The sequence below is a fragment of the Chaetodon auriga genome, chromosome 2 (genome assembly GCF_051107435.1).
Source record: "Chaetodon auriga isolate fChaAug3 chromosome 2, fChaAug3.hap1, whole genome shotgun sequence".
NCBI lineage: Eukaryota > Metazoa > Chordata > Actinopteri > Chaetodontiformes > Chaetodontidae > Chaetodon > Chaetodon auriga.
Window position 1 is genome coordinate 18,212,459 of NC_135075.1, and position 17,180 is coordinate 18,229,638.

Genomic DNA, 17,180 nt, shown 5'->3' on the forward strand with positions numbered 1-17,180 from the left:
TTTTTTACACATCTTCAAACATGTCTGGAGGGGATCTTTGCCATGGTGACAATAACAGTGATCCACCCTTCTCTGTCTATTGCTTAATGTGTTTGTCATTCATTTCAACAATCTCAGTGAAGAGTTAAAAAAAAAAAAAATCCCTTCCAGAAGAAAGTACTGCAAACTGAGGAGTGACCCGAAATGATTCAGCATTACGAATCAAGTAGAGGCAGTAAGATGGCAAACCACTAAAGTCATTGTGGTGGGTGAATGAGGAACAAACAACTTCAAGCCAACAATTTCTAGGAACCTGGAATCAGGGTCAATACGATGACTTGATTTAACCTGTATTATATCCTAAAACAGACAGCATTTTGCTTTTTCAAAACAAGCTCTTACTAAGATCGTATTGTCACTGTAGTGATCTTCCAGCTATTTCTTGTTTGTCCTTCTTTTTTTTAATTACACTGTGAGGGTCAGTACTCCCTCATTGTTCTCTTTAGGCTGGAAATTAAAAAAAAAATCATGATGTGTATAACAGGTTTAGTCGTCAAAGTTGTATTTCCAGAATGACAGACACAGCGCTCACATTTATGCACACTGTACAAGAATTCTGAATGCATCATCACATCCATTCATTCACTGCCAATAACCACTGAATATTGAGCATCACTGTCAATCATTTGCACAGGTGTTCCTCTGCCAATAATAACAGTAATCATTTTTAATTTGTCTTTTGAAGGAATCCGCATTTTGCTGTGTCACGTGCGGATCAGATGATTTATTGGTGGTGCCATTATAACAGCCTATAGGCAGTGTTTGGTGAATCTAAATGGATTAAAATTCTTCACAAACAACCTTAAACATAAAAACTTTAATCAGCTGCTGATACACTTTGCTGTTAGACACTGATCCATGTAAACGCTGAAAATATCATTTGTTTACTGTAATTATAATCAAAAATAGTTCACTTAGTGTTCGCCTTTCTTCATATTATAAAAGGACAGAATGACTATATGGCCAAACCTATAACCAGTGAACCACAAAACCAGCTGTTTCACTTGATTTTTAAGCTTGTGGGAAATAACCAAATTTATGGGCGTTTATTTTAAACCCTCATCTGGGAATTTGAGCTCAGACATTAATGTATCTCTGGAGATCCTCCTGCTTGATAGCAACACAGAATGCTCCTTGTATGGCCCAAATCTAAATCTAGGTTGCATGCCTCAGTGTACTTGCATATGTGCTTTCATTTGGCTCGTGTCCTCAGTGAGCGACCCAGGAACAGATGCAAACTCAAGGACTGGATGTGATGTCCTTAACACTGTTGTTTCTGACAGTCTGTTTGGTCAGCAGTCTGAGCCCTCAGTGAGAGCGAGTCCACGGCGAGCTCACATCCAAACAGCTCTCTCTGTGTCATGCGGCTCTTTTGCCTCAGTGCTGCTGCAGTTTGCTTGTCAAACTCGTCTCTGTAACACAAATAGCAATGATGGGGTCTTTGTGGTTAGAGGTTTGAAAGCAGCGACCGTGTGAAGAATGACACTCTAAAGTGCTTTTTGCTATGGAGGGTGAGGTAACACACACTTTTCAAACAGTCTGTGATGACTGAACTTTGGATTCAGTGGTAGATGTTTAACTTGTGGAGGCATAATTCTTCATGTCAGCAACATTTCTAGTTGGAAATGAGTACAGATGGGTACCCTTATTATCTATAGTATGGCTCAGTTGCTAATATGCAACCAAGTCAAATTCTCCTTTATGTCTGCAACATTTTTTATCTCTAAAGTCACATTGCTTGCATTACATGATGTGGTCTGGCTGCAGAAATGAACACATTCTTCTCATAGCTTCCTGGCTGGAGCTGCCTGTATCCGAGGACTAACCTCATTCCTCATCTGAAAGCAATGCATTTTTGGCCAAAATCCTACAAGCGCAGATAGAGCAGCCTGAATTCAAATGGTGACATGTTTTTTCCACTAAATTTGACACAATGACTGGTGAGTGGAAAAGAGATGCAGTTGGAGACATGATAGGACTCCTGGAAAGGAAATGATGAGGATATTTTTGATGTGGTCGGATTTCGCAACTATTTCGTACTTCCTCGTTGCGGGCGCGGCTTAACAGGACAGCACCCACTTGAAGAATACCACAGTCAAGCAAGTCAGAGTGACGACAGCATTTTTGGTCTCCGGCTTTCAAAATAAACCTGAATTCTCGGACTGCAGAACATGTTGCAACGTTTGCTGAGTGGGCTTAATACAAATGGGTGAAACTGTTGACAGACCATGGGGACAATTTTACCTCACAGGCCCTATTTAAAACGACACAGTTGTGCTCAGATTTTCAACAAAACAAGAACTTCAGTGTCATTCTGTTTTATTTATTATTGTGTCATTTATTCACTACTTATTGTGGGATTTCTGTGTTTAATTGTTGCAGTACAAATATTGTTTTAAGTAGTGATTATAGGCCTGTCATTTTGTAGCTCTCATTACTTCTGTGCATAGTTACACAACGATCAAATCATGTTTTCCAATGAAGTATTGCAATGCATATAATTTCCAAAGCTTTTCACAGTCCTTTCTGATTTTGTTGTTTTTACCATTTTACTGTTTCCTCCCTCTCTGGACCATGTCACGCACAACATACACGCACTTTCCTCTCTGGGATCGATAAAGTTTTTTATCTTATCTCATTACTATTGAATAAAATGAAGTATAACCAGCATTCAATCACAAATAAGACAGACGTCATATTTGATGATCCGTCAAATTCTTGCTGAAAGCATGAAAGCAAATCACTAATCATCACGCACTCCCACCGCGAGGCCCTTTTCCCGGTGCGCTTTTATTTTGAAGGTGAGGGTGACATCCTGTTTTCATGTGTAGACTGCTGCTGAGACTTCATGTAGTTCAGTGTCAGCTGCGTGCCAGTGGGAGTCCGGTGCTGTCAGGTGAGTGCGCTGCTGCAGGTCAGTGAGTGGAGCTTCACTAACACAGGAAGTTTATCTCGTGGACAATTCACACTTTCAGACTGTTGGATAAATCGCAGAGGCACCCTCCCTCTTTCAAAGCCAGGTAAGATGGTATATCAGTGTATATATATGTATATATTTATTTTCTAGAGGACATCTACAGCAGCCATTGATCCATGTTAATGAATGACTGAATTCACTTTTAATTCACAGCTCATCAGTTTTGTTGCTCCTTCCTGCACATTAGATGCCATTTCATCAGTTATCATCAATACAAATGATCCTATGTATAGTCATCTTGCCTTTAATGGTCTCCTTTAATAACAATGTGTTCTTCTCTGTTTCGAAACTTTGTAAATATTCTGTGTATTAAAATGGGGAATACAAGATAACTAATGAATTATTTGCAGGGCTATTTGAGCAACCATTAAGCCTGGTGTTACTCTCTGAAAACATTAGGCTGACTTATTCTACTGTTTATTCCATGTATGGCCTGAACATTTCCATGGTTGCTCCACATGTTGCAGCAAGTCATGTCTTGCCCACACTAGATTTTATCTTGACTCTACCAACTTGTTATTTTTGCCACTGCCTTTATCAGCTTTGTAGCTCAGTAAGTTTCGCAGCTATATGCCACATGTGCATGTCGAGTCCTATCGTAGACATCTCATTTTAAAAAACAGCAGATACTTAATCACGGGGCTCAGACAGAAAAAAGCAGCTGATACTTTTTCCTCTTTCCTCAGTTCCTCATGCTGTATTTCTCAGTTTAAACAAGCTAAGATGTTTACAGTATCCACCTCCACTTCAAAAGCAGTGAATCTCTGTTGAATGTGAGACTCAAATGTTACTGCTCTGTTAAATCTCAGCGTTCCTCCTCTGTTCTTCCCTCACAGAACTCCTGCTGGTTCCCCAGAATGTTCTCTTTGAGGCGAGTATCTTATAGGTAGCACTCAATCACGGTGGACTGTGACGTGGAGATGGTCACGTGGGCCGCCTTGCTGACAGTATGCATATGGATACAAACACAGACTGCCTCAGGACAGCACACATGTCCTTCTGCTCCACGCAGGCGTGTCGATTTCACTGTAAAATACTCCCTCCCCCACTTCCAAACAGACAAACCCATACAGAACATAGCTGTGAAGTTGTATTCGAAAGAGCCAGAGGTGTACGTTGCATGCCAGAATGTAATAACAGCATTCAACCATATGATGGGAAAAATATGGGAGGTGAAAACTGGACCTGTTGGTAGTCCTGACTATGAAAACTGCACGGACACAGAACCAGATCCTGGGGATCCAGTGGACACAGACAATGAGGTTCTGCTCTTGGATCCTGCTGGATTTATTTTGCCGTACTTGTACATTTGTGGGAGTACTCAACATGGGATCTGTTACTTCATTGACACTGAATCAGCACAGCCTAAGCCTAAGTGTTTATACAAAAAGGAGCAGAACTCTCCAACCTACTGTCCAGACTGTCTGGCCAGCCCACTTGGCACCAAAGTCACCATCGTTGAACAGGGAGCCACATCGCTCTTCTTTGTGGCAGCTTCTGTCAATGACAGAGTGGCCCAAAGGTATCCAAGGAGGTCAATATCAGTGATGAGGCCACTTTCAACTGAAGATGGCTTTCATATGGTCATGAATGGGCTGACAGTGCTCCCCAGTCTACGGGACTCATACAAGATTAATTACATCTACAGCTTCTCCACCAAGGAATACGTCTACTTCCTGTCCCTGCAAAGAGAAAATCCATCAAAGAGCAACTCAGCTTTTCAGACTCGTCTGGGACGACTGCCCATTTTAATTCCAGAGGTGTGGATGTACAGAGAGGTGGTCCTGGAGTGCCGGTACAACCCAAAGCGCAGGAGGAGACGGAGGGAGGGTTTCAGGGACATTGTGTACAACGGGCTACAGGCGGCACACTTAGGGCAAGCGGGGAAGGACTTGGCAGACGAGCTGAGGGTGGACGAGACAGAGGACATTCTGTATGGGGTGTTTGCAGAGGTGAATGAGCGCGGTGAGCCTCAGAAGAACTCAGCCCTCTGTGCCTTCCCTCTGACTAAAGTGAACCATGCCATTGATGAAGGTGTGGAGGCCTGCTGCAAGTCAGGTCCAGAGCAGCTGTCCAGAGGTCTACGTCACTTCCAGCCGCTCGAGAGCTGCCCCCATGAAGTGAGTAATTCTTCCTTTTTTAATCCCTGGCTGTCATCGGAGCAGAGGAATGGTACAAAGGTCCCCTTACGCCCAGACAGGAAGTGACCTATCCAGACAAACATTGTGTAATTAAGTCACCTATGATCGGAACAGTGTAGTTTATCATTAAGCTTACAGTTTTATATTGTCTTGAGCAATAAGCATACTGCGAGAGCCACTGCAGTTAGCACATAAAGTAAATCTTGACTGCTGGAATATTATATGCCTGTGGCAACTCTGATGAAGGTGTGTGAGAGAGCGGGGCCAGATGAGAGAACTGGGAGGGGTGGATGAGTCAGTAGTGTGACCCGGGCATTGCCACACCGTTTCTCTGCTCTATTAAGTTTCAGTCTTTCTTGGTGTAAGGGTGGCAGCTGAAATGCAGATATGTTTTTCAAGATAAAAGCCTCAATGATTAGACCCCTTAACTGATAAGCTACAAGAGGAGAAAAGGTGTTGGAAAGTTAAGGCAGCTTGGAAGGTTTAATCCTTAAATAACAGGCAGAAATCACTGTCAAAACACTGCCATCGAACAGAGCATTTGGCTGTTTTTCCCCAACAAAATAATAAAGGTGTGGTCTGTTTCCTTTTATGGGGTTCAAACTGTGTCCTTTGAGCTCTCAGAGCCATGTGTACACCTACAGGGATGTGTGCCAACAAACACAAGTTATAAATTCTACTGATAAAAAGGAGGAATTTCAAGGGGAGGGACAGTGTTGGACCGTGCCTGGCTTTTACGCACATTATTTGAGCAGGAAATAGGTAGAATGTTGAAGAAATGAGGGGTTGGGAGGAAAGAGAATAAATGATGGCTGCAACAGTCAGTGTCAAGTACTCCCTGAGTTCCAGCTAAGTGTTTTTAGAATTGGGTGTGTGCAATCAAACAGCCTGGATACTGTGTGTATTGTGTTCAAGCTTGAAATGCTGGAATACAGAGTGACTGAAAAGATCAAATGACGTGAATATGGGGCATTCAGATAGTGGGAAGCAAACAGGGGCATGCTGGGGCAGGTCAGCTAAATTGCTTTGCGGTGGAATGTTTACTATAAGTTCAACGCATCCTCTCTTTTTTTTCCCTTTTGAATAATTGCTTTTTATTAACCAAAGTAAATTACACTCCGCCATCCATCCACACACGTCATCTGCTGTTTTATGTGTGCAAAAGTACGGAAAGTCCAGTTTCAGTATCTGCAGTCACCAAGTCAACATATGGAGCTGCTGTTTTTATGACCTTGTCTCACTGCTTGTTACTTGAGGCGAGGCTGGAGCACTTCCTCCCGAAATGAATGCATTAAGATAACCCCTTTTTCTATCGCTCTTCCTCTCTCACGCACAGGCATATACAAACATGTGTGTGTATGTGTTGTGTATGTTTGATAATGACAGAAGCAGATGCTGTAGATTTCAATCTTGTTTCCCACTCCTGACTAAAAACTCACACCCTTGTTGTGGATGTGCTTCTCCTACTTGTGCAGAGCTCTGACGGCAACGACACATGTGATGCCAAAGCTACTCTGGTGTCAAAGCCGTACTACAGACTGGACCTCTTCAACAGGCAGATGACAAATGTCCTTTTCACCGCTGTCTTGGTCACAACTATCGGGAATCACACTTTGGGCCACTTTGGTACCTCAGATGGACGGATACTGCAGGTAGAACTATGCCTGAGGATAAAACGTTTGTGCTCTCTGAAGTTCGAATGCATTTTACAGCAGCAGATAGAGGAGTCTTGCCTTTTTTGATCAATTATCATACTAAACATTATTCCAAATGTCTAAATTAAACATTTGTATATTTTTAGAAGAAAGACTCCCAAAAATGGAAATCCTTGTGACGTTACTGCTCTGTTTTGTCTGCTTTAGGTGATTCTTTCTCTGTACAAGCCCATTGTTTTTGCCAACTATTCTCTGGAAGGGACCCAAGTGTCCAGGACAGCAGCTGTGTACTCAGAAGATTCACTTCTCTTTGTGGTTGGAAATAAGGTACATGGAGAGGATGCATTTGTAGCCTTTAACGGTACAAGCAGACCAATGCTTCGGCACTACTGTATCTGCACCTGACATAAGGCAAACATATGTATGGCCATCCGAGAATAGGTGGACCATTGCCACTGGATAATTGTTGGATTGTGGATCCAAGAGTGGGAGTTGCCACACCCCATGCCCTGTCATCATATCAGTAACAAAGGCCACAGATACATCTTAAAAAGACAAAGTACTGAAAGTGCCAGAAACATGACAAATTCAGTTATAAAGGCCAAAAGGCTCAACTTTACGGTTGTGTCACCTCCTTGAGGAGAGGGCGAGATTTGTTGTAGCACCCAGAACCTTAATGACATGGCAGAGCCATGGTTAGCCATAGCATAGTAATATCATAAAAGTTTTCATGCTTATCTTTTGACCTGTCTCTTTTACCTGTGGCTTACCCCACCCATGTCTTCCTCCCTCCCTGGTCTAGACGTTCAAGGTGCCCTCTGCAGGACCGGGATGTGCACATTTTATGATATGCTCCACGTGTTTGGCGGCCCCACGCTTCATGAACTGTGGCTGGTGTTCAGGAATCTGCTCCAGGCAGCATGAGTGTGACTCGCAGTGGAACAAAAAATCTTGCGCACCTGTCATAACAGAGGTAGATCTGCTGCTAGGTGTAACTGATTAGCCAGTGCATGTAGTTTAAACATCGTGACTCATTGGGTAATTTCACTGAGACACTGATTGCTACTGTGGATGAAAACCCTTTTTGTGTGCAGTTCTTCCCTAAGATGGGACCAGCTGGTGGTGAGACAGAGGTGACACTGTGCGGCTGGGAGTTTCAGTCTCCTCTGCGACCTGCCATCATTAGCGACAAAACCCACATCATCACGGTGGGCTCCGGGACCTTGTGCACAGTCCTGCCTGAAAAGAGCAGTAGTGAAGTGTGAGTAGCACACATGCACACAGTTCCTTCATTTACACACAGTTCATTTTCTCAGCATTTGTGTGTTGGAAGTGATGGACACTGTGAGCTAGGCAAGAGTGATATTAATTAGTTTGAATTTTAAGAAATGGATCCAAAACTACTCCTCCAACGAGAGGAGAGAGAGGTTTTGGATCTATTTTGTCTCCCTGTGGTCTTAATGAGGATTTTGATATGTAACTGCTCTTGAAAACTTCTTTATTTATTTGATTTATTAGATTTGGAATGTTTTTTGATTCATTAAAATGTTTTTTGATAGTATGATGTGGTTTGCTAGTCTTCACAGCTTTATATAGAGTTGATTTTTCACTCACTAGTCTCATAAGTATTAAATTAAGTATTACATTTTGTCAATTTGAAATTTGCCTATAAAACATTTGCCTATTAAATTTGGTCTATTAATAGACCATAACAGAGTCTTGTCTTGTTATGCTGTACTTCTGTTTTTCAGGAACATGTTTTTAACCACATCATTCCCTGTGTCTCCAATTCAGGCTAGTATGCAAGATTCAGGAAAAAACCACACCGAACCAGAACCTCACCATCACTCTGGAAGTGCACGAGGGAGAAGTGGAGGGCCGCTACTCAATTGAAGGCACAGCTCAGATCCCTGGCTTCTCTTTCGTGGTGAGCACCTTTATGCAGTTGTAGCAGTTTTAATGAGTTCCGTGCATGTGTTTTTTTAAGTTGCGATAATGTAACATTGATAAGAGATAAAACATTTCATCTCCATCTAATCAGGAGCCGAGCATAACAGAAATCAAGCCTGACTTCGGGCCCGTGTTTGGAGGAACGACGGTTACACTGACAGGCAGATATCTTAATTCTGGGATACAGAGAAACGTCAACTTTGCTGACAAACAGTGCAGCGTTCAAAGGTGAGCAACACAGAAGACTGCTTCTTTTGCTAACACGTGACTATAGTCTACAAGATGTTCATCTCACCGTGTTCAGATGAATTAATCAAGATCTCTGTTCTTCTCAGTACTGCTGAAGGAAGTGGGACTTTGTCTTCGATCGTCTGCCGCACAGCACCTGCAGCAGGTGTCGGGAAGGTACCTGTGAAAGTCATCATTGACAACTTTCAAGTGACGACCTCAAAGATGTTCTCCTACAAGAAAAACCCAGTTATAACCTCTGTACAACCTCACTGCGGTTTCCAAAGGTATGACACTGACTCTGGTCTTATTATTTTATTATATTATTATTGTCATATAACAAGTCAGCGTTATTATTCACGTGATTATTTATACTGTCATACAGCGGCTCCAAGCTGGTGATAGAGGGTCAGAATCTTGACTCTGCCCACACAACTGTGGTTCATTACACTTCCAAAAATCCTAACCTGCAACCTCTTGAACAAGTGAGTTAACCTTTTGTATTAATCCTTGTGTACGACACTTTTTACTCTTTAGCCGGACATTGCTTTCCTTTTATATGAAACTGACACAGCAGTTAAAATTTCAAACACTTTGTCACTTAAGGTTTGCAACAGCACAACAAACGGCACACATATGGAGTGCTCAGCCCCTGCTTTTCCTGAGGAAATGCCAGAAGAAAAGTCCGACAATGGAGAGATATTTATTGACATGGATGGAAAAAGTAACCTCTGGAAGAGACGGTTTGACTACCATCCTGACGTCAAAGTCATCCCCTTTGAAAACGATGACAATTTATTACTTCTTAAACCGGGAGAGACGGAAGTTTCACTGCATGTATGCTTACTCACACTCAAATACTTTTCTGTGTTAAAATCTCAGAAACAGTTATTAATGCATGCAAAACACAAATCACCACTTGTCTTTTAACATATATACTTGTTTTTTTCCGCATATGTAACAGCATAGCAAACTGAACACAGTGAGGACGTGTATGAAGATCATAATGACCATTGGGGGTGTGAACTGCAATGCCCAGGTTCTGTTAAATGAGCTGACCTGCAGGATTCCTAAAGGTCTGGTTATTCCCAGCGAGGGACTGCCCGTCAGGGTGAGAGACTCTGCCTAACAAATTCAACATAAATCACCATAAATTAAATGTGTTTAGCAGGAGTAAATCATCTGTTCCACTATCGTAGGTGTTTGTGAATGGGAAAGTTTATAATGTGGGTACAGTTGTGAACGATGACAACAACAATAACACCGTGATCGCGGGCATTGTGCTGGGAATCATTGCTGCATTGGTAGTAGGCGCTGGCCTCGCATTACTCGTGATGATCCATCTGAGGAAGAAAAAGAGAGGTGAGAAAATTCTCGATACATCCTGCTCGCTGTGCATTTTCAATGTTTCAGCATCCTCTTCATTTACCGAATGTGTCCTTTCAGCCAACATCGAGAATCGTTTATCAACGATGCTTTCACGGAACCGCATGGGCAGCGGCCCTGATTTCTCTCCGACAGGTGATTACAGACGAGGTGGGACAACCAAATTCATTCATGAAATGAAATGAAATGAATCCATATTAACTGTAAATCACTTCTTTCATCTCTTCATTCCCTTTCCTTTTCTTCATCCTGTGCAACTAATCCTACAAAGTACACCCTTTTAAATATACTCTATATATTCAATCAATCTTTGTAGTATTGTACAGAAATTGCTTAATAAATAGATATACTGTATGTAAACATTGTGGCACATATTAGTTTAAAGTTAAAGTTTTCTGATTATGATAACGAGATCCAGAACAACCTGACCAGTAAAGGGTCAAATATTGATAAATTCTTTCAAAGAAATTATAGTAATTGTTGTCCACCTAAGCAACAATAAACATTTAATCTTTTTGTCTCATTCAACCAAATACTTTCTCTGTTTACACAGAAACAAGCATGTTAGATTTGTTGAATGTTTGAATTTAACAGCCAACCGACTTAAGTTAAAGGTCCAGTGTGTCGGATTTAGTGCCATCTAGTGGTGAGGTTGCACATTGCAACCAAGTGAAAAGGCCCTCTCTAGAGCCAGTGTTTGGTTTGTCCATTCTGGGCTACTGTAGGCACATGGCAGTTGTCTGTTTGGTAGGAGTAATAACAAGAAGTGCAGCATTATGGTAAGTGTGCTTTCCCTTGTGTGTTACAGTCAATCTGTCCAGTCAAACATCAGGCTCAGGAGGAATGGCCTTCCAAGGTTTGTTGTATGCTGCCAGCTACGATCATCTGTCCATTCCTTTAGTGCCACGGGACAATATCTCAATGGTCAGTCTAAGTCCTGATCTTCTTGAAGAAGTCAAAAATGTCCTGATCCCTGCTGAGATGCTCCGAATTGAGGATAGCCAGATTATCGGCAAAGGTAAGCCCCTTGTGTTTTATAGTGTTTTTTTTTGTTGTTGTTCTTTTGCATATAATGTGCACACATATCCATAACAACCATTTTCTGTTCTTATGCAGGCCACTTTGGGACAGTTTATCATGGATACCTGATAGACAGCAACAAGCATGAGACACACTGTGCTGTTAAATCACTCAACAGTATGCGACTTCTTGTTTTCTCAGCATTATATGAGCTTGTGGCTGTTGGGTTGGTCTGTTTAACAGTATGGATTGTGTTGGCAGGGATCACAGATTTAGGGGAGGTGGACCAGTTCCTCAGAGAGGGCATCATCATGAAAGGCTTCCACCACCCGAACATCCTGTCTCTGCTTGGCATCATGCTACCTAAAGAAGGGCTCCCCCTGGTGGTTCTGCCATATATGAAGCATGGGGATGTGCGTCATTTCATCCGCTCTGAGAACAGGGTAAATTACGCAATGAAACTTTTTGGACCAGGAGGCTCATGGATATTGGCTCTCAACCTGAGTTTTACTACTTGGACAGGCTTTGGATGGGTCAGCTCAGTGTAATACATCTTTGTCCTCCACAGAACCCAACCGTGAAAGACCTGATTGGCTTTGGACTTCAGGTTGCCAAGGGGATGGAGTATTTATCCCAGAAGAAGTTTGTCCACAGGGACCTGGCTGCACGTAACTGCATGTAAGTGTGAATCATCCACTGATTACTGGCCCATGACATGTCAGTGGAGAGGCTTTGTCACGAGGCCATTTCACTGTCTCTGGTTTTAAGGTAACGCAAGTTTAGCTTATGTATAAATGTGTATGTAAGTTATTGAATATCTTTGTTGCTTTAACTTAAGAAACAAGCACTACAGTGTTGGTTGGTATTGTTCAACGTTCACATATACTACTTACAGCACAGAAAAATAACTTTCACAAAATTAGTAATACCCCAAAAGCACAATAAAAATGTATTTCCAATTTGAATGCATCAAGAAGGGCTTTCTGTGATGATCCAACCATATAAAAAGTTCATTTTTAGAATATATATTAAATCAAGATAGATTACCTAGTCCATCTGAGGGCCTCTTGGGAGGATAAATATTTGAGGTTCTGGTATTTTCTGTAACATTCCTTTTGTGATCATAAATAGTCAGGAATAGTTTGACATTTTGGGAAATTGATGCCAGTCTCGTTTCCTGACTTTGTATGTTGTCAAGTGGTCCGTCTGTTCATGTGTGTGTGTGTGTGCATCCATTACATTCTCCTCAGTGTGATATCTCAGAAACCACTGCAGGAAATTTCTTCAAATTTGGCACAAATGCTCACTTGAACTCAAAGATGAACTGCATGAATTTTGGTGGTTAAAGGTCAAAGGTCACTGTGAGCTCAAATGTGACTCTTAAATCTTGTTTTCACTAATTCTGCATCTCACCTGTGCGGGGCATATCAGTCATGGGACCATCACTGCCTAGAGATGTGTTGTCTGAACAGGAACAGGTGGGGAGATGATGTATTTTTAAAATGCCTTCTCTTTTCAGGCTGGATGAAACCTTCACAGTAAAGGTGGCGGACTTCGGCATGGCGAGGGACATCTATGACAAGGAGTACTACAGCATTCAACATCACAAACGGGTGAAGCTGCCGGTGAAGTGGATGGCCATCGAAAGCCTGCAAACGCAAAAGTTCACTACCAAGTCTGACGTGGTGAGTTCACTGTATCCAGCTCACTGAAATATGCTTCTTACAGCCATTATATGTGTACAATACATTGCTTGCCTCTTTCACAGTGGTCATATGGCATCTTAATGTGGGAGCTGATGACCAGAGGTGCAAGCCCATATCCAGATGTGGACCCCTATGACATCACACACTACTTGCTGAAGGGACGTCGGCTTCCCCAGCCACAGTTTTGCCCTGATACACTGTAAGAATCACAAGCACCCTATGAAGATCACATGCCATAATGATAACACAACATTATACAAAAGATTCAGAAGGTTATCATTTGAGTCTCTGCAGGACACTCAGTTCTCTGTCAATACGTACGAGTTTATATATAATCTGTAATATAACAATGGCCGTCATTCACTAGTTCACTTACCTGCTTACATATTTACCCACCTGCCTACTCATTCCCTCATTTCGGCCTTTATTCATTCCACAGCTATTCCATCATGCTGGCATGTTGGGACCCGGAGCCTGAGTGCAGACCTAGCTTCAATGGCCTTGTTATAGAAATTCAACACATCCTATCCTGCCTGGAGGGAGAGCACTACATCAGTCTGAAGGTTAACTATGTCAACTTAGACCAGCCGAGGCCTTACCCGTCCCTGACTGGATCTGCAGATGAGGCTGAGGCCTCAGACTTGGACACGGACAGTCATGCTGCCAGCTGAGGGTGCAAAACCCTGAGACAATCTGATAGGAACACAGGAATCCGTTGGAAGTTGGAAAGGGTTAAGAAAGCAACTTAACCTGGATCCATTTCTGCGTCACATAAACTGTTGATCACGTCTACAAACCTGAGCACATGGAAGGTTTGGCTACTGATTTAAAAGACACTGTAGGTACTATAAACTGTTATTGGAGCTGAGGCAAAAACATGCCAGATGTCCCCCATCCTTGTTACCACCTTTCATTTGTAGCAAAATAGAGACAGCGTGTAGATGGGAGCAAATGTTTTATTTTGTTTTTTTTTTAAGTATCTGAAGCACAAGTGTGAACGAGACAAAATGAATGTAAAATGTGCTTTTGTTCTCAGATTGGTAGGACAGGATGTGAGATTACATGAGATGATGTGTCGTTACATAAATATATGTTTCTAAACCGTTGTACTAGACTGTTAGACAGGAGTCTATGGATGCTGACATGTGCTCAGGGGTCAACGCTTTTAGGTTTTTTGTCACGCTTCTTGCTCTATGGGGATATGATATAGATTATATTCCTTTCATGTAGCCTATAGAATGTAGACTTAATCCGAGTGGCCATGCACATGTGAAATCATGCTTCTGAATGCAGACTCACTCGGTCTGCTCAGATTTTGAGCCTCTGTCAAAAGCTCTGCACCCACTGAATAATACAGTGAGCTGTCGGTGCTGCTAAGATATCAACTGAGGCTTAGAGACACATCTAGTGCTTGGCATCATCACTAGAGGGCAACCAAGGCCTCTTTCTAAAGCATACTTCAGTTGCTGCTGCAGTGACGCGCTGCAGACAGCTCAACACAAAGGTGTTACACAAACAACACAACTATATTCATCCAAACCTCAGAACAAACTCACTCTTTCAAATCGATCAACGGAGCACAGCATCCTGTCCATGCCATACAATTTGGGGGGCTTTCCTTGTTTCCTGCATTTAATAAAAATGATCTCCACAGCATATTAGAAAATCCAAAAGAATTTTAGAATTTATGCACTGATTTTTCAACTTTTCGACTGACAATGCAGTATAGTTTAACCCAAAAAGAAAAAAAAGTTCATGTTGACCAGCAACCTTTCTACCAGTGTTAATAGATCTAGCTCTGCCATACTTGGTTTGTGTTCTTGCTGCATTTCTCTCCTTCCATCCAAGATTGAACTGGCACTATTATTTCTTTGCTGTAGGTTTGCACTGTAAAGAGTGCTTTTGTAAAACTGGCTGATTGCACATAGTTGTCTCTACATCGTGTCAACAAATTAAATGTTTCTCTACACTTGTTTTTCCGAGCCTTATCCTGAATTCATACTAAGAGAAAATCCTGATGGGCAAACAAGGCAGCCCAAAATGTTGTTTTTTGTGTGGTGAAAATGAGGCTCACTGCAGCAAGAGAAGGTACAGAAGTTTTTAATGAAAGTGGATCATCAAAGCGAGTGACACAGGTCTGAGGCAGTGCTGCGCTCCTGTTCTCTGCCAGGTGGATGAGAGAAAAAACACACACTGTTAGAGGTCTGAATTATGTCAGCTCAACCAGAGTGAAAACTGCATGCTTCTGCCTAATCTGTGTATCTAGCATTTGTAATACTCTCTATGAATAATTTATGGATCTAAAAAAAGACATTTTTATCCTTTGCCTTCGGATACTGGAAAGGTGGCAGGAATAATGACAAGCTTTGGTTGTGTTCAGGTGGAGGTTCAGGATTTGAAAAGTGATGTTTGCAGCTGAAGACTGAACCAAGCCAAAATGATGGATGTTTTTCACTGTGGACAACAATCCTGTTTGAAATTTAAATCATGCAGAAGCAAAAACAGGATGTAATGTGTTTGAAAGGTTAGTGGTCAGTTACAGTGTGTGTCCTTTCAATATCATCAGGGCTCCAGAGAAATTCAAAACAAAGATCAGGCTATTAAAAAGTGAATTCTTACACTGCATAGGATGAAGATGAGGTGAGGAGTGGGAAAGAAAGGCTGAGACAGAAGATAAAGACTATGAGCTGCACATGAACCAAAAAAAAAAGACAGATTTCATACCTGTACCTCAGCCTTGTAGGGCACCCAAGTGAAGCAGACCAGACATTTCCTCCGTCAAGTGCTGTAATGGCTCCCAGATGCCATGAAATAACCTGAAGTCTTTAAAGTGAGTCTGACTAGATTTCTGTGCAGATTTGTCCTCTAACGCTCCATAATGTCAACTTGCAGAGTAGTCTTTTAATTAACTTGCCAGTGCAGCTTCTGGGATTGTATGAAGCCGTTGGCATTTCAAGTAAAATTTGGCATGAAACAAAGACACTGGCATTGAAATCAAAACTTGAAATGAAGGAAGAAAGACTGGCGGCATCATCTCAGGGAATGAAAGATGTCATATTGAGAAAAAAAAAAAGCACCGTGCCATCAAATTTTATTTATTTATTTATTTTTTGACCACAAATCTGTTTTGATGATTTTAATGTGTTTTTTTTGTGCCAATGTTTCATTTTTCTGTTCAGGCTTTGATTTCAATGCTGAGAACAAATGTTGGCAGCTACCAGCTTTGACCCCTTGAACAGACATACTGTACTGTTAATGTTAAGTAGGCTGTTAGGGGAGAAGGTAAACAGTCAACAATGTATGAACAAGCGTTCTGGTAGACTGCAGGTGAAGCACTGTTGACACGGTAAATTCCACTTGCTGCTTGTTGAAACAAAGAGAACTGATAACCAAAATATTCAATTAACATGTCAAATTCATCACTTGTGTTAGTCCTGATCACCGAGCAGCATAAAGGAGTAGTCCACAGTTTGTTTAATCATAGAGTCATAAAGTTGGGGAACTTACAAGGAACAAATAAATAGATATATTGCAGCTTCCAAACAAATTCCGGCTTTCCGCTTGTAATATTGATTTGGATGGTCACATGAACTCTGCTTCAAGGTTGTTAAATACAGTAACTCCACTATAACAAGACTGTGGCATAAGTCCAAGTCAAAATGTGAGATGTAGACTGGCGTACGCATGTCAAATATCTGAATAATATTGGCATATCCCACATGTCTACATTCGGGAAAAATCCTAATTCGGAATATTGAAAGGGAATATGCTGTTGACATGACCCGTATAGAAAACAAAATACTGTCATATTCTGAATAGTAGTGGAAAATTTGCGCATGTGAACGTTGTCAATGAAAACCTGGTTACACTGACACACACATACACAGACACACACACCACCCCATCCAAACCCAGTTGCACAGTGAGGGGGAATAACTGCTGTGAACAAGCTGAGAGCAGATCTCTAAAGTGTCGGGTCCAAAATTCCTTTTGTTGTCTTCAAGTGTATATATTTATAAATATTTTACACTTTTATTTCACACTGCCCCGGTTTTGAAGCTGGGTTCGGTCGAAATCT

General features: G+C 41.7%; 1 protein-coding gene across 2 annotated transcripts; it reads left to right on the plus strand.

Moving 5' to 3' along the window:
- Positions 1-2,932: 2,932 nt before the first annotated feature.
- LOC143338955 (macrophage-stimulating protein receptor-like) lies at positions 2,933-15,071 on the plus strand. Of its 2 annotated transcripts, none has more exons than XM_076759877.1 (21): positions 2,933-3,059; positions 3,853-5,136; positions 6,633-6,809; positions 7,020-7,139; positions 7,615-7,785; positions 7,907-8,073; positions 8,607-8,739; positions 8,854-8,990; positions 9,098-9,277; positions 9,376-9,475; positions 9,597-9,827; positions 9,955-10,101; positions 10,190-10,352; positions 10,437-10,526; positions 11,185-11,394; positions 11,493-11,573; positions 11,658-11,839; positions 11,965-12,074; positions 12,916-13,081; positions 13,165-13,301; positions 13,542-15,071. In XM_076759877.1, the coding sequence occupies exons 2-21, from the start codon at positions 3,937-3,939 to the stop codon at positions 13,771-13,773; spliced, it is 4,134 nt and encodes a 1,377-aa protein (XP_076615992.1). In that variant the 5' UTR covers positions 2,933-3,059; positions 3,853-3,936; the 3' UTR covers positions 13,774-15,071. The 2 variants fall into 2 exon arrangements, with proteins under 2 accessions (XP_076615992.1, XP_076616001.1); XM_076759886.1 differs by having other exon boundaries at positions 10,437-10,511.
- The last annotated feature ends 2,109 nt before the right edge of the window (positions 15,072-17,180 follow it).

Bases quoted from the DNA above. Each gene is read 5' to 3' on its own strand.
- LOC143338955 (XM_076759877.1), top strand. From the start codon at position 3,937: ATGGTCACGTGGGCCGCCTTGCTGACAGTATGCATATGGATACAAACA. The intron at 10,102-10,189 runs GTGAGAGACTCT...CCACTATCGTAG, and splicing joins GCGAGGGACTGCCCGTCAGG to GTGTTTGTGAATGGGAAAGT. The intron at 12,075-12,915 runs GTAAGTGTGAAT...TTCTCTTTTCAG, and splicing joins CTGGCTGCACGTAACTGCAT to GCTGGATGAAACCTTCACAG.